This window comes from Pristis pectinata, chromosome 21, assembly GCF_009764475.1.
Source record: "Pristis pectinata isolate sPriPec2 chromosome 21, sPriPec2.1.pri, whole genome shotgun sequence".
Lineage (NCBI taxonomy): Eukaryota > Metazoa > Chordata > Chondrichthyes > Rhinopristiformes > Pristidae > Pristis > Pristis pectinata.
Window position 1 is genome coordinate 790,411 of NC_067425.1, and position 18,096 is coordinate 808,506.

The 18,096-nt window shown below is 42.4% G+C and overlaps 1 protein-coding gene across 11 annotated transcripts in view; it reads left to right on the forward strand.

Annotated features, from left to right (window-relative positions):
• The window catches only part of ncor1 (nuclear receptor corepressor 1), a 288,134-nt gene that overhangs the window by 70,893 nt on the left and 199,145 nt on the right, over positions 1 to 18,096 (forward strand). For all 11 annotated transcript variants that reach the window (XM_052035511.1, XM_052035515.1, XM_052035517.1 and 8 more), the window contains exons 7-8: positions 4,514 to 4,570; positions 9,717 to 9,769. In XM_052035511.1, coding sequence (XP_051891471.1) covers positions 4,514 to 4,570; positions 9,717 to 9,769 — 110 coding nt within the window. The remainder of the gene's footprint in view (positions 1 to 4,513; positions 4,571 to 9,716; positions 9,770 to 18,096) is intronic.

Below are 18,096 nucleotides of genomic sequence, written 5' to 3' on the forward strand. Positions count from 1 at the left end.
TGTAATACTCTTACATCAGATTTCAGTTTCTCTCTCAAACTGCAGGGTGAATTCTATCATATTATGGTCACTGCCTCCTAAGGGTTCCTTCACCTTGAGTTTCTTGATCAAGTCTGCCTTATTATACAACACCAAATTCAGAACTGCCTGCTCTTAATGGGTTTTACCACAAGCTGCTCTAAACAAAAACACCTCGTAGACATTCCACAAATTCTTTCTCTTGTGGTCCACTGCCAACTGGATTTGCCCAGTCTACTGCATATTGAAGTCCCCATGATCATTGTAATATTGCCTTTTCACATGCCTTTTTCTGTCTCCTGGTGTATTTTGTACCCCACATCCTGACTACTATTCAGAAGCCTGTAATCCCCATCAGGATCTTTTTATCTTTGTGGTTCCTTAATTCTACCTACAAAGATTCTACATCTTCTGATCCAATATTATTCCTTGCTATTTTTATAATTTCATTTTTTTTTTAAACCAACCGGTCCACCCTCTCCCTCTGCCCACTTTCCTGTCTTTTCGATAGGATGCGTATCCTTGGATGTTTAGCTCTGATCCTCTTTCAGCCACGACTTTGTGATGCCCAGGACATTGTACCAGCGAATTTCATTTGCCTTGTTACATATTCTGTACGCATTTCAAGTATAACACCCTCAGTCCTGTTTTCACTGCCTTCCTTCTCAAAGTTGTACCCGTGTTGCCTGAAGTTAGATCCCTAACCCTTTCTAAACTTTTTTATTCTGGAGACTTCAATCACCTCTCCTATGCTGCCCTTCCCTTCAATCTTTTCCTCAACTGTCCATGCTGTTAAGTCTATCCCCCATCGTTTAGTTTAAAGCCCTACAACCCTAATTATGCAATTCGCTAGGATTCTTGTCCCAGCATAATTCAGGTAGAGCCCATTTCATTGGAATATTTATCTCCTTTCCCCACACTGGTGCCCGTGACCTATGAATTCAAATCCACTTCTCCCACATCAATCTTTGAGACGCATTTAACTCTTTAACCATGTTGACTCTGTGCCAATTAGCACGTGGCTCAGGTAGTGATCCAGAGATTGCTTTTTTATTTCTGTTTTTTTAATTTGGTCCCTAGCTGCTCATATTCCCTCTGCAGAACCTCTTTCCTCATCCTACCTGTATCGTTGGAACCCACTTGGACCATGATAACTGGATCTTTCCTCTCCAACTCCAGATTCCTCTGCAGGCCAGATGAAATTTCCTGAACTTGGGCACCAGGCATTGGGACTCTCGATCCTGGTGACAGAGAACAGTGTTTATTGCCTTGACTATACTATCTCCAATTACAACTACATTTCTGTCCCCCATCTTGAATGGCACCCCAAAACAGTGCTATGGTTAGGTTGCTCATCCTTCCTGCAGTCTCTGCCCTTGTCCACATAGTGAGCTGGAATCTCAAACATGCTAGATGAGTTCAAGGGCTGAGGCTCCTTTACATGTTCTTTACCATAGTCTTGGAGAGGGATAAGAGCAGATGATATGGGGAAGTGTTTAATTGGGGGAGGGGGAATTATGATGCTATTAGGCAGAAACTTGGGAGCGTAAATTGGGAAGAGGTGTTCTTGGGGAAGTGCACAGTGGAAATGTGGAAGTGGTTTAAGGAATACTTGCATGGGGTTCTGCACAGGTTTGACCCATTGAGGCAGAGTGAAGGAACCATGGTTGACAAGAGATGTAGAATATCTTGTTAAGAGGTAGAAAGAAGCTTACCTAAGGTTCAGAAAGTATGGATCAGACAGGGCTCTGGAGAGTTATAAGGTAGCCAGGAGGGAGCTTAAGAATAGTCTTAGGAGAGCTAGAAGGGGGCATGAGGTCCTTGGTGAGTAGGATCAAGGAAAACCCCAAGGCGTTCTACACGTGTGTGAAGAACAGTAGGATGACTAGAGTGAGGGTAGGACCAATTAAGAATAAAAGAGGAAATGTGCCTGGAGTCGGAAGAGGTAGGGGAGGTCCTTAATGAATACTTTGCTTCGGTATTCACCACAGAGAGAGGGAGACCTTGACGTTTGTGAGGATGGTGTACAACAGACTGATACGCTAGGACATGGAAAGAGGATGTGCTGGAACTTTTGAAAAACATTAGGATAGATAAGTCAGTGGGGCCGGATGGGATATATCCAGGGTTATTCCCTCAAGAGATTGCTGCACCTTTGACGATGATCTTTGTGTCCTCACTGGCCACAGGAGTAGTGCCAAATGATTGGAGGGTGGCAAGTGTTGTTCCTTTGTTTAAGAAAGGGAGTAGGGATAACCCTGGGAATTATAGATCAGTGAGTCTTGCTTCAGTGGTGGGTAAATTACTGGAGAAGATTCTTAGACAGGATTTATGGGCATTCAGAGAAGCAATAAGCTGATCAGGGGCAGTCAGCATGGCTTTGTGAGGAGCAGGTCATGCCTCACAAGCCTGATTGAATTCTTTGAGGATGCAACAAAGCACATTGATGAAAGTAGAGCAGTGGATGTGGTGTACATGGATTTTAGTTAGGCGTTTGATAAGGTTCCTCATGGAAGGCTCATTCAGAAAGTCAGGAGGCATGGGATCCAGGGAAACTTGGCTGTGTGGATTCAGAATTGGCTTGCCCATAGAAGACAGAGGGTGGTAGTAGATGGAGTGTATTCTGCCTGGAGGTCGGTGACCAGTAGTGTTCTGCAGGGATCTGTTCTGGGACCCCTACTCTTTGTGATTTTTTATAAATGACTTGGATGAGGATGTGGAAGGGTGGGTTAGTAAGTTTACAGATGACACGAAGGTTGGTGATGTTGTGGATAGTGTAGAAGGTTGCTGTAGATTACAACAGGACATTGATGGGATGCAGAGCTTGGCTAAGAAGTGGCAGATGGAGTTCAACCCGAAAAAGTGTGAAATGATACACTTTGGAAGATTGAATTTCAAGGCAGAATACAAGGTTAATAGCAGGACTCTGTGTGGAGGAACAGAGGGATCTTGGGGTCCACGTCCATTGATCCCTCAAAGTTGCCGTGCAGGTCGATAGGGTTGTTAAGAAGGTGTATGGTGTGTTGGCCTTCATTAGTCGGGGTATTGGGTTCAAGAGCCGAGAGGTAATGTTGCAACTCTATGGAACTCTGGTTAGACTACACTTGGAGTATCATGTTCAGTTCTGGTCGTGTCATTATATTGAAGGATGTTGAAGCTTTAGAGAGGATGCAGAGATTTACCAGGATGTTGCCTGGATTGGAGAGCATGTCTTATGAGGGTAGTTTGAGTGAGCTAGAGCTTTCCTCTTTGGAGAGGAGGAGGATGAGAGGTGATTTGATAGAGGTGTACAAGATAAGATGCATAGATTGAGTGGTCAGTCAGAGACCTTTTCCCAGGGTGAAAATCGTTAACACGAGGGGACATAATTTTAAGGTGATTGGAGGAAGGTATAAGGAGGATGTCAGGGGTAAGTTTTTTTTTACACAAAGTGGTGGGTGCGTGGAACGCACTGCCAGCAGAGGTTGTGGGGGCAGATACATTAGGGACATTTAAGAGAATCTTAGATAGCCCCCTATTTTTCTATCATTCATGTGGCTATGTGGGAGGGAAGGGTTCGATAGATCTTAGAGCAGGATAAAATGTCAGCACAACATCGTTGGCCAAAGGGCCTGTACTGTGCTGTAATGTTCTATGTTCAACACTACCTCCTGGATCCCTCTACCTGCCACACTCATAGTCACACTCTCCTGTCCATGACCACTGACCGATTTGATATAGTTAATCTAAGGGGTGTGACTGTCTCCTGAAACACAGTATCCAGGTAATTCTTCCCCTCCCTGATGTGTTGCAGTGTTTGAAACTCAGATTCCATCTCATCGACTTTGAGCCGGAGTTCCTCAAGCAACCAACACTTGCTACACATGTCACCAGGATGGTTGTTTCTTGTGTCTCCAAGTTCAACGGATGTATCAACTTTGTGCACTGTTTAATCTTTGTGGCTGGTATTTGTTCCATTCTGAGCAGCATCTATGTACATAAAGTTCTGTGATGTCATTGTTCTGATTTGCGTTAATAGTCACTAACTTGTAGAAGCTCTAATTCTCACATTCAGTATGAATGTAAAGTTAGTGATGTGGTAATTGTACTTCATCTACAGTAGGAATCTGTGAAGGTTAACAGCTAATGGTAGCTGGGTAGGAATATCCACAACATTGACTTTTACCTTTGTCAGGTTAATCATGAGGAGCCTGAACTGAACCTAGTGTTAAAGTTGCCCTTAGAAGAAATCTTTACACCAGAACATGGAGATGGGTGGACCATTTCGTAAATGTCTTGGTGAATTTCTTTGATAGTAATGGTTTTCAGGTTACTACATCTGGTTTCAAAGTAATTCTATAACCTGCTTACAGCCGTCAGAACAGCAGAATTTTAGAGCTGTTTTGGTATGCTAAATTTCATGTGTGAAATGTGTGATCAAATGTGATAAGTGACGTGGAATTCATAACTGGGGGAATGAAAAGCTTTTAACAGTTAATGTTTACTTTTGTTACAGAAAAAAGCAGAGGAAGCTCACAAAATACTTGACGGTCTAGGCCCAAGAGTGGAGCTGGTAAGTGTATATTTGAGCTTCATGTTCACTGCATCTATTGGATTCTCCCAGATATCAGTATTTCCAGTGGTAAGCTGCATTAAAGGCATAGAATGGTTATGTGTACATTCAGCACTGTTTGGGAATTAAAGTTAGTTGCCCTTGTTCACATTCTGCAGTCACTGCTGAGATCAACTCAGAAGGTGAAAAAATGGGAAGAGCTCCACATCTTAACATTACTTTGATAATTCTAGAGTATGTGATGTCTTGCTTTTTGCGTTCATACTGAGCATTAATAAAGTGAAATTATGATTGTGAAGTTTATATTTAGATTTTGAAAATTTGTAACAGAATCTCAGGTTAGAACTTAGGCAATGTCTGCAGGTAACAGTTAGTGGTACAATACTAGGGTGTAGTTCTGGTGGACATAAACTATCGCTGTATGACATTGTGGTACAGGACTGGTGGGTATGTTGGTGTGACAGATACAGACCTGTTGCTGTATAGCACTGGGTATAGTGGTGAGTAGGTCCTTCTGTTTAATGTGAATACAGTACAATTGAGTACATGTTGGTTCTTATAATAGAGTATTTGTGAGGACAGTTCCATCCCTGTATAATGGGTATGTTCCTGGTAAGTGCAAGTCTGTCCCTAGAACATGTGTACGATGATGTTAGGTGCAGGTCTATATTGATGTAACAATGGGTTACACATGAATTCGTCTGCTTTAATGTACAAGATCAACAGTAGGCTATTTAGTCTCGAGTGCCTGTTTTGCTTATTAAGGAGATTATGGCTGATCATAGACCATTCCTGTAAATATCCATGTTTTCTCCTTATCCCTTAATATCTTGATTAACAAGCACCTCAGACATAAATTAACAATAGAAGCAGATTTGACATTAGAAGAAGGGAGTCCCAAGCTTCTACCATTATCTGTAAATTGATGTCACTTATGAATGGTCAAGTTTTAATTTTTGGACTTTCTTATTCTCAGATTCCCTAACCAGCACAGAAGGTTTTATTTTTTTATTCACCTCTGAATGTTGTAAATCAAATCGCCCATTAACTTTCTGAATTCCACTGAATGCAATCCTGGTTCATATAATTTAATGCTTGGAATTTTGGCATTGTTCTGGTAAAATCTATGTTGCACTCACTCCAAAGCCAATGTATCCTTTTATTTTCGAAGGAGAAACGGATAAATCATGTAACTCTAGCCCAACGTCGGTACTAGGCAAACTAGACAAACTTAAAAGGAAAAGCATACATATCCATTTAGAGAGCACTTGAAACCAGATTCTGCCATAGTTGCCATTGAGAAGCTGACCGTTTGAGGTTGATAGTGGGTACGTGATTAGCACTGGCATTATATGAATGGAAAGTTCTTTATAGAAGTGTAGAATGGTCAGTATACAGAACTGGGCCATTTGTCTCATCACGTCCATGTGGGCGCTCCACCAGAGCAACTCCAGTTCAATCCACCAGCACTTCCACCATAGCCTTGCAAATTTGTCTCCACGATATATTTATCCAGTTAGCAGTGGAACCTGCTTCCACCACATCTGCTGCTGTGCATTCTTTAAATTAAAAAATACATTTTCCTCATGTTGCTACTGATTCTTTTTCCCTTTAGTTTATGTGACCTCCAGTTCTTCCACCAAAGGGAACAGCCTTGTACCATCCATTCTTTTCAGACCCATCATCATTTTGTATATTTTCATGAAATCTCCCCTCAGCCATCCTCTCTAATCTGGCCTTGTAATTGTAGCCCCCTAATCCCAGGAACTCTCATAATCTTTCCTGGACCCCCTCTAATGCCTTCACATCCTTCCTATAATAGAGCAACAAGAATTAAACACAATATCCCATTTGAGGCAGGACCTGTGTTTTATGAAGGTTTAAGTATCATTTCCCTGTGGACAATTGATAGAACTGTGAACTCCAAAACTCCTATCTGTTGGTATTTGCAAGGCCTGAGCATTTTCCATGGACAATCACTGATCCAGTCAGCTTTAATTGGAAGTAAAACATAGATAACCACATTACCACAATCTCATCCTATTCACCAGTGAGAAGGATATGGTTGAGGGAGAGTCAGGGTGAAGGACGGCCATTTTCTGGAGCAAGTCAACATTAGGAAGGAGGTGGTGTTGGATTCCTTGGGACAAATAAAAGTGGATAAATCCCCAGAGCCAGATGACAGTTATCCCAGGCTGCTATGGGAGGCAAAGAAGGAGATTGTTGGGACTCTGTCAAACAGGTGAATTACTGGATGGTAACAAATGTTGTTCCTTCATTCAGGAAGGGCACCAGGAAAGTATGGGCCAATGAGTCTTGTATCAGTGGTTGGGAAACCGTTAGAAAAACTTGTAATGGGCAGCATTTATCTTCACTTAAAAAGGTAGGGGTTGATTTGGGATAGTCAAGATAGCTTTGTTCATAGGAATCCTGTCTCACGAACTTGCTAAAAAAATTTTTAAGGTGTAACCAAGCACATTAATAACATAAGAACATAAGAAATAAGAGCAGAAGTTGGCTATCTGGCCTGTCAAGCCTGCTCTGCCATTCAATAAGATCATGGCTGATCTGGCTATGGACTCAGATCCACCTACCTGCATTTCCCCCATAATTCCCCCACTATGCAAAAATCTATCTGTATTTCAAATATATTTAATGAGGTAGCCTCTATTGCTTCCCTGAGCAGAGAATTCCACAGATTCACTACTCTCTGGGGAAGAAGTTTCTCCTCATTTCCATCCTAAATCTGTTCCCCCCAAATCTTAAGGCTATGTCCCCTAGTTCTAGTCTCATCTACCAGTGGAAACAACCTTCCTGCCTCTAATCTATCCCTTACATAATTTTGTATCTTTCTATAAAATTCCCTCTCACTCTTCTGAATTTCAGCAAGTATAGTCCCAGACAACTCAATCTCTCCTCATAGGCTAACCCCCTCATCTCTGGAATCAACTGGGTGAACCTCCTCTGCACCACAATCAAAGCCAGTATGTCCTTCCTCAAGTAAGGAGACCAGAACTGCACACAGTATTCCAGGTGCAGCCTCACCAGTACCCTGTAAAGTTGCAGCATAACCTTCTTGCTGTTAAATTTACTCCCTCTAGCAATGAAGGCCAACATTCCATTTGCCTTCTTGATAACCTGTTGCACCTGCAAGCCAGCCTTTTGCAAATTTGAGGGGAGTGCAGTGGATGTTGTCTATGTGGACTTTAATGAGGCCCTTTGACAAGGTCCCATATAGTAGGCTGGTCCAGAAGGTTAGAGCAAATTAGATTCAAAGTTGGTTTGGTAATATGAGGAAAGGAGGGTTATGGGGGGTTGATTTTCTGACTGGAAGTCTGTGATGAATAGTGTATCCCAAGGATTGGTGCTGGGACCACTAATGTTTGTGATATACATTAACAACTTGGGTGTGAATGTAGGACATAAGTTTGCAGATGATGGTGGTTTTGTAGATAGTGAGGAAGTTTTTCCAAGGCTACAGCATGAGATTAGATCAGTGGAAAGTTTGATGGAGCAATGGCAACTGGAACTTAATCCAGACAAGTAAGAGGTGATGCATTTTGGGAGGGCAAACATAGGTAGGACACACTCAGTAAATGGGAGGGTTAGTGTTGATCCCTAGAGGAGTCTTTGCATACAAGTCCATAGATCCCTGAAAACGGCAGCTTGGCCTTCATTGGCTATGGCATAGAATATAAGAGCTGGGATGTCATTTTACAACTTTATAAAGTATTGGTCAGGCTACACCTTGTGTGCAGTTCTGGTCACCAGACTGAAGGAGGGATGTGATTGTGCTGAGAAAATTCATGAAGATGCTGACTGGATTGAATCATTTCAGTCCTAAAGAAAGACTGGGTTTGTTTCCCTGGAGCAGAGTAGGTTGAGGGTTACCTGATAGAGGTCTATAAAAATTAAGATAGAAGTAGATAGGGTAGGTAGCAAAAATCATTTTCCCATAGTGGTCATAGTGTCTAAGACAGGGCATAGGTTTCAAATGAGAGAGAGGAGGCTTAGAAAGGATCCAAGAAGGAATTTTTTCCATATAGTTTGGAATGCACTGTTTGAAGAGGTGGGGAAGGCAGATACTCACAATATTTAAGTATCTGGGCAAGAACTTCAATTACCAAGAAGTTGGACCATGGCTGTGGACCTAATGGAATCATTATAGATGGGTACAGTGGATGGCATGGACTTGGTGAACCAATGGGCCTGTTTCTGTGCTTTTAAGACTCAATAGCGCACATTACTCTCATTACTAATTTGTGGTTAGTGGATTATGCTGATTGACACCAATCTGCAAGAATGGTGTATTTGTTCTGTATCCCACTAAATGAATCTTTGACACTTTCATAGGCTGCTCAGGTAGTTTCTCATTGAGACACAAGAGACTTCAGATGCTGGAAGCTGGAGCAACACACAAAATGCTGGAGGAACTCAGTGGGTCAGGCAGCATCTATGGAGGGAAATGGGCAGTCGAAGTTTTGGGTTGAGATGCTTCATCTGGGCTGAAAGAGAGGGGAGATAGCCAGTATAAAAAGGTGGAGGGAAGGAGTGGAACAAGAGCTGGTAGGTGATAAGATCCAGGTGAGGGGGCTGATAGGCAGAGGGGTGGAGGGGAGAGCGGGAATGGCGCCAGAATCTGGGAGGTGATGTGGAAGTGACAAAAGGACTGAAGATGATGGAATCTGACAGGATAAAGTGGAGTATGGTCTAAATGGAGGGCAGAGGGGAGTAGTGGGGGAAGGGGAACCAGTGGGAGGAGTATCTGGATGATGGGCAATGGAGGGGTGGGGGGAGGGGAAAGAGATGGGGACCACGTGGATCAAGAGGAGCAGAGGGGGAGCAGCTGGAGAATTCACTGTTCATGCTGCCAGTTGTAGACTACCTGGGCAGAATGTCAGATGCTGTTCCTCTAACTTGTACAATTTGCACTGAGATCCTTTGTGGTTTGTGTATTGCTCCAGTTTCTCAAATGAATTACGTGAGTGGAACAGGCTTGAGGATTTCCTGATTTTTATTCTGGAATTGTTAGACCGGGGATTACCTTGTGGATAATGAGCTTTCTTTGATGTTAAGCATTCAATAATTTAATCATTTAACATAACATTCAATAATTTCAGATATTACCTGATCTCTCCCTTTTCAGCCACTTTACAACCAGCCATCTGATACGAAGATTTATCATGAAAACATCAAAACGTAAGTGACATCTAGTAATCCCTGTATTTAATAATCTCGATAGGATGAAATAGTGTTGTGTACCGAGGGCTGTTTTCCTAAATGCACCTTGCTGAAGCTCATTTTGTTGAATAAACTATAGGTAACTCCTAATCCACCATTTGTGCCTCATTCTAGCCTAATTAGTGAGATTGTGATTGACTGTCAGTCCATTTGCTCCCTGTGCTTTGATTGGTTAGTATGATGAAACTAGAATCATACATTTAAAATGCGTAGCTTGCCTCACGAGAGCTATCATGGGATATGCAGTTGGCAGCAATGGTCAGGCTTTGCTTATTTACATAAGGAAGGCCAGGTTCAGTGTGGCTCATCTTTAAAGCATCATCTGGAAAACAAAAACTTCTGGAGATAAAACTTACAGACTATGTAAGGTGTGGCCTGAACATGCTGTGCATCCTGTCTTTTCATTGTATCTTTCTTGAGCAGATTATTTACTCATTGGTTTCCCATTTATTTCTCCTTTATTTATTAAGTGACCATGTGCAATGAGAACATTTGAGTTATTGCATTTATGGTCTACAACTTTGTCCCAAACTACATTTAAAGGCAATGACAGATGTCAGGTTGACAACAGACAGGAGATCCAGTCTGATTATACTAAATGGGAAGGAAAAAGGAAGTAGTGGAGCTGCGGTTATGAGAAAAGATTGGTGACAAATATAAAGCGATGCAACAATCTTTATTAGGCATAAAAACAAGGAAAGGGCAGTGAGAGGAGAGGCAGAACTGATCAAGAAGTGAAAAGATCAACACAAGGAAGCAAAGGACCTGGCTAAAGTAATCAAATGTCTTATTTCCAAGTTTGCTGCTGATACTAAACTCAGTGGAATTGTGAGTAGGGAGGACAATGTGAAGAGGCTTCAAGGGGATATGGACAAGCTGAGTGAGTGGAAAGAATATGACAGGTGGAGTACAATGTGGGAAAAAATGTGAGTGCATTCACTTTAGTGCATAAAACAGAAAGCAAAGTATTTTTTAAATAGTGAGGGATTGGGTGCTGCTAATTTCGATGGGACTTGGTTATGCTTGCACGCAAAGCATAACAAGCATGCACACAAGCATGCCAAATGCCTTCACCCTATCCACCAGTGTTGCCACTTTCAGCGAACAATGGACTTGGACCCCTAAGTCTCTTTTTATCAATATTCTTTAGCACCCTTCCATTTACTGTATATGTTTTATGCCTAATTGACTTAACAAAATGCATCACCTCCCACTTGTTTTGATTAAATTCCATCTGCCAATGCTCTGTCTAACTGACCTGTATCATAGGTGTGGGTTAGATAAATGTGTGGCTGAAGGGATGGTGTAGGAGGATGGGCTTTAGGTTCTTGGATCATGAGGGCTATTTCTGGGGAAGGTGGCAATTGTACAGTGAAAGGTTGCACCTTAACCAGAGTGGGACTAACACTGGGACGTTTGCTAGTGCTGTTGGGGAAAGATTAAACTGAGTTGGCAGGGGAAGGGAGCTCAGAGTAGTTGTTCAGATGGAGAAGTACATTTAACTAAAGGAGAAAAAAATTAGTAAATCCAGTAGGCAGAACAAGCTAGTAAGTGAACATCAAGGGAATCCAAAACAAAATTGCGTCTATTTAATGCAAAGTGTATAACCACTAAATCAGATGAACTCAAAGCTTTAATTAACATGAAGGTCTATGATATTGTTGTCATCACTGAGACATGGCTGAAGGACTGGCAACTCAATATCCCAAGGTATACAATTTTCTGGTGAGACGGGGGGGTGGTTAAAGGGGAAAGTGGTATTGCACTGTTAGTCAAAGATTGCATTACTTCATTATTGAGGGAGGATATCTAGAAGGCTCCTCAAACAATGCCATGTGGTAGAAATTAGAAACAGAGTGTTGTCATCACATTAAGGGTGCATTACAGACCTTCCTAGAGTTGGCAGGAGATAGAGGAATAGATATGTAGGCAGATATCAGCGAGATGGAATAAAAATAGTTATCATACCAGGGAATTTCAATTTCTCAAATATTAACTGGCCAGTTCCATCATGGGTACAGCTCTCCCCACCGTAGAGGACATCTACAAGAGGTGATGTCTCAGGAACGCAACATTCGTCATCAAAGACTCCCTCAATCTCAGCCATACCCTCTTTTCAATGTTGCCATCAGGAAGGAGGTACAGGAGCATGATGACCTACACCTCAAGGTTCAACAACAGCTTCTTCCCCACTTGCCATCAGGTTCTTGAACTGACCTGAAAAACCTTCAGACTACCTCGGACTCAATTTTTTTTCTCTCTATCTTGCGCTAGTGTCATTGCTTATTTTGCATGTCTAGGTTATGAATAATTTATGTTAATATGTTTATATTGACTTAATGTTTGTCCTCCTCTAGTAATGTACTGTGCTGCTGCTTTTGAAAGCTAACTTTCATGGCATTTTTACCCTGTGCATGTATGCCAATGGCGGCAACAAACTTGAACTTGAATTGCCATAATGTTAAAGGCTCAGCAGGCAGAATTCTTGAGGTGTGTCCAGGAGAGCTTTTTGATAGAGTATGTAGATAGACCAAGAAGGGAAGGAACATTACTGGACCTTATCATGGAGAATGTAGTTGGTCAAGTGGAGGGTATGTCAGTAAGGGAATATTTTGGAGATAGTGACCATATATTTTAAAGCGGTTATGGAAAAAGATAGGGATGAACTAGTAATTAAGGTCTTAATTGGGGTAAGGCCAATTTCATTAACTTCGGAAGGAACTGGCAAAGGTAGATTAGGAGCATCTATTTGCAGTTAAGTCTATATGTACAGTGGAAAACATTCAAAGGAGAAATAGCTCGAGTTCAAGGCCAGGATGTTCCTTTAAAGGTAAAAGCCAGGGTAACAAGTATAGGGGATTCTGGGATGTCAAGGGTTATTCAGATAAGAAAAGGGAAGCAAAATATATTTCATTGGCTGTGAAGAGATTTGTAATGTTCTCAAAGGGACAGGAAATGTGTAATGTAAAGTCTTTTGTTTCTTCCTCTTGTTTATTCAGCTTTCAGTAATATATCTAGTGAATAACTTGGATGTATTTGTGGGAATGATTTCTACATTCTAGCCAATTTCTGAATAAACAAATTGCCACAATAAGATAATAGATGAGATTTATCTTTATTAGTCACATGTACTTCGAAACGCACAATGAAATGCATCTTTTGCGTAGAGTGTTCTGGGGGCAGCCCGCAAGTGTCGCCACCGTTCCAGTGCCACAACTTCCTAACCTGTACATCTTTGGAATGTGGGAGGAAACTGGAGCACCCGGAGGAAACCCACAACACATGGGAAAATGTACAAAATCCTCACTTTAAACCTGTGCCCTCTAGTTCTAGATTCCCCTGCCCTAGGAAAAAGATCCTGACTATCTATCCTATCTGCACCCCTCAATTTTATAAACCTCTTGGGTCACCCCTCATCTTCCTATGATGATGGAAAAACCCAGCTTATTGGATCTCACCTTGTAATTACAGCCCTCCATTCCAGAGAACTTCTTGGTGAATCTCTTCTGCATTCTCTATTGCTGCCATATCTTTCCTGTAATGTGACAACCAGAACAGTACACATTACTCCAAGTGCAGTCTAACCAATGTTTTGTACAACTGCAAGATGATGTCCCAACTCTTGTACTCAATTCCTCAGCCTACGAAGGCAAGTATACCAAATGCCTTTTTGACTACCCTATCCACTCGTGTTGCCACTTTCAGCAAACCATGGACTTGCACCCAAGGTCCCTCTGTACATCAGTGCTCCTAAGGTCCCTGCCATTTACTCTAATGTCCTATAGAATTTGACTTCCCAAAGTGCATTACCTTATACTTGTCCATATTAAATTTCACCTGTCACCGCTCTGCTTGGCATTCCAGCTGATCTGTGTCCTGCTATATCCTTGGACAACTTTGTTCCCTATCTAGGACTCCACTAATTTTTTTGTTGTCTGCAAACTTACTAAGCATTTTGTAAGAGGCAATGAATTGCATAGACTCAGGCTCGTGTTCAGACTGTGCTGGACTCTATCCCACATTCTCATTTTAATTCATGGATTTTCAGCATTGGAAAAAGGAGCATCGTAATGACTAATGGTTGTGGTAATTGCTGGAAGTATTGAAGGATCTGAAGGGATTTTTCTGTGGACATTTGGTATGTACTTTCTTTGAGCTTCAGAACCTTGTTTCATAAGAGAGATTAACTGGATGTAAGTCCTGTATACGTCATCCCATTTCCCTTGTGAAAATCAAAAAAACTAGGTGCAGGAAATCTGAAGTAAAATTGGAAAATGCTGGAAACACTCAACAGGTCAGGCAACATCTGTGGAAAGAGAAACAGTTATCATTTCGGGTCCAGGATCCTCCTTCAGAACTGGGAAAGAGAAAACAAGCTAGTATTAGGGAATATCTGAAGAGATCTTCCCTTTGTTCAGTCTGTTCCCCCCTCCACCTTTTCTGCTACCCATAACTTGTTTTCAAGCTCCCAATTCTGATGAGGTGTCCTGGATCTGAAATTGAAACGCTAGCCATTTCTCTTTCCTGTCTGACCAGCTAAGTATTTGCAGCATTTTCTGCTTTAGTCCCAGACCCCTAGTGTCCACTGCTGGAGGTGCAGCATAGGAAGCTTAAGGGTTAAAAGTACCTGTGGGTGTTTCAGATGAATGCAGAATACAGATTCTACAGCTGCCATTTTCCGGTTCAGATAGCAAACTTGGATTTTTACAGCAACAGCTTGATTTTTTTTTGAAGGAGGTAACTAAACTGGTTGAGGAAGTACTGTAACATTGATGTAATTTACTTGAATTTGAGAATGATGTTCAGTTCCATGTGTGGAAATGTTCAAGGTGGCTGACAAATTATCTGCTTGATTAAGACCAATTAGTCTGCAGTATTAAAGGTAAAAGGTTTGCCAGTAAATGAGAAGAAGCACTGTTTTGTGGACCACTCTTCTGGATTCCCCTGCTCTTTACCACATCTGTGCAAGTTTGATTGTATTTCTTTGCCTGAAAAAGTAGGTCAGTGGTATTTATATTTCTGTGCTTGGAATATATTGGATGGAAGAAATGTAGATAAAGATTAACACTCAGATACCTAAGTATGGCTAATCTTATGAGTAGAAAATTGGTGTTGCATCTTTTACTTGTGGCTAGGATTTATTCAAGAGCTGCTAATTTCCTGCAATTCTTTCACTGCTGTCTCTGGAGAGCCGTCAACTCAGCAAGAGAAAGTTGGATCTGCTTACATCAGACACTTATTTGGCTAAAAGAGAGAAGTCAGTTTGCATCCAAGCAGACTGTTGAAAAACAGTACTGAGTGGGTAGGAGTTGGATTGTGCTGCTGTTTGCTCAGTCTATTTGTAGTTTATAGTGATGCAGTACAATTTGCACAAATTTCCAAAGCTCATTGAAGGTTGTTTGTCCTCAGTGGGGACCAAGGCTCATAATTTATTAAATTTTCTCATTGATAGGACTTTAAAGCTTCCATGTCATGAGTCCTATAGCTGTGGGATTTACTTTGTCGACCTGCAGACTAAGTTGATTGAAGTGTTTGATGGGGTTGCAACAGTTGCAATCTTGAGACCAGCTGTTACACTGATGCCCTGTACTTACAGAATGGTTTCATCTTAAACCCAGGCTCTTAAGGCAAACAACATAAGCATAACAATACCAATTGCTCAAGCCAGAACAAGTAAAGATGATACAGGGTTATGCAGAACATAGTATACGGAACAGTACAGCAAAGGAGCAGGCTCTTTGGCTCACAGTGTCTGTGCTGACTATGATGCCAATTTAAACTGAACATCAGCCTGCTCATGGTCTGTATCCCTCCATTCCCTGCCTGTTCATGTGCCTGTCTAAGTGCCTCTTAATCAACATTGCACTCCTACTACTCTGTAAAATTTTTAAAAATTGCCACTTAAGTCTCCTTTAAACTCCCTGCGCCCCCCCCCCCCCCCCTTTAAAGCTATGCCCACGAGTGTTTGACATTTTCATCCTGGGAAAAAGACTCTGATCACCTACCCTATCTGTGTCTCTCGTGTATACTTTGATCACGTTGACCCTCGGCCTCTGACACTTCAGAGAAAACAACCAAAGTTTGTCCAACCTCTCCTTATAGCTAATGCTCTCTAATCCAGGCAACATCCAGGTGAACCCTTTCTGCAACCTTTCCAAAGCCTCCATATATTTCCTGTAATGCGGCAACCAGAACTGCACACAATACTCCAAATGTGACCAAAGTTTTATATAGCTACAACATGACTTCAGCACTTGGTGGAGCAGACTCGATGGGCCGAATGGCCTAATTCTGCTCCTATGCCTTCTGGTCTTTTATACTCAGCAGCCCCACCAATAGGCAAGCTTGATGTAAGCTGCCTTTATCATCCCTTGTTGCCACTTTCAGGGAGCTATAGACTTGCACCCAAGATCCCTCTGAACATCAGTGCTCCTAAGGGTCCTGCCACTTCTTCTGTACCTTCCCCTTACACTTGACCTTCCAGATTGCAACAGCTTGCATTTGCCCAGATTAAACTCCCATCTCTGCCTATATCTGCAACTGATCTATATCCTCCTGTATCCTTTGACAACCTTCTTCACTATTCACAACGCCACCAATTTTTGTGTCATCTGAAAACGTGCTAATCAGCCCATCTATATTTTTGTCCAAGTCATCACAGAAAACAGATGTCCCAGCACTGAGCTTTGCGGAACACCGCTGGTCACAGACCTCCAGTCAGAATAGCACCCCTCCACCATGACCCTTTATCTTCTGTGGCCAAGCCAATTTTGTTCCAATCAACCAAGTCAACTGTGGATCCCTTGTATCTTAATCTTCTGGATCAGCCTACCATGAGGGACCTTGTTCCATGCTTTACTAAAGTCCATGTAGACCACATCCACTGCCCTACCCTCTGATCATCTTTGTCATCTCCTCAAAAACAAAAATTCAATCAAGTTTGGAAGATATGAAGTGCCCCACACAAAGACATGCTGGCTGTCCCTAATTAGGCCATGCTTTTCTAAATGTGAGTAAATCCTATCCCTAAGAATCCTCACCATAGCTTCCCCACCACTGAATTTAGTGAGAATGTTGTACTTCCTTAAGGAAGCTTTGAGCACATCCTTGAATCTTTTTCTCTGTCCTCCTGTGGCAGAGCTGAAATAGAATATCTATGTCGGGCATGTGAATGTGGCCTGACCAACCTAGTCACCTGAGAGTAACTGGTCTCACGGCTGGTGATGTTGGTCTGGGAGAAGATGCTGACACTGGATCTCTTGCCCTTCCCGTGGAATAAGGGATTTAGCAGATGCAGCATATTGTGTTATTTTTCAAGTTCTTAAAGATGCAAACATATTCTAGAAGGCAGTTTCTATGTTCTAGTCCTTGTGTCATCTAGGTAACAAATCCCATCAGAGTGCAAAATCAACAAGGCAATAGTGGTCATCCTGATCTCCCAGTTGTATGTCATTTCAACTCCCCTTCCCATTCTCACACCCTACTGTTCGTCCTCCACTGCCAGGGTATGGCCAAATGTAAACTAGAAGAACAACACGTATTCTGCCTGGGTAGTCTACAGCCCTGTGGTATGAACATTAAGTTTTCCAAGTTCAGGTAATGCACGCTCCCTGTATTCCTTTCTTTCTCCTTCTGGTCCCCCCAACGTCACCCAGTTTCATTCCCCTCCCCCACCTGGTTCCATCTGCTGATCACCCATACACTACACCTTCTGGGTTTCCTATCCTGTCCCCCACTGGTTCCACCTGCCTGTGACCCACACACTACACCCTCTGGGTCTCCTATTCCATCCCCCACCAGTTCCATCTGCCCCTCATCCCTCCCTCATCTGGTTCCACATCACCTTCTGTATCCGATTCTGCATCAGCAACCTCTTGTTTTCACATCACCTTCCAGCTGCTGTCTCTACCATTATCCTCCAACTGCCCCCTTTTTGCTTTTTCCTTATTCCTTATCTGTCTCTACCTATCACATCCACCTAGCCACTGTCTCCTGACTCCTCTCCTCCCTTTCCCACACCTGGTTGCATCTGCCCATCATCTCCCTCCTCGCCTCATTCCACATATAATGCACCAGCACCTGACTCAACCACCCCTCTCACCTCTTTATACTGGCTATCTTCTCTCTGCACTCAGTCCTGATGCATGGTCTCAAGCTGAAACATCGACTGCACCTTTGCCTCCACTGATGTTGGCTGACCTACCAGGTTCCTCCAGTAGTTTGCTTTTTTTTGCACCAGATTCCAGCATATGTCGTCTCTTGTGTTTCCAGACTTCAATTACGTT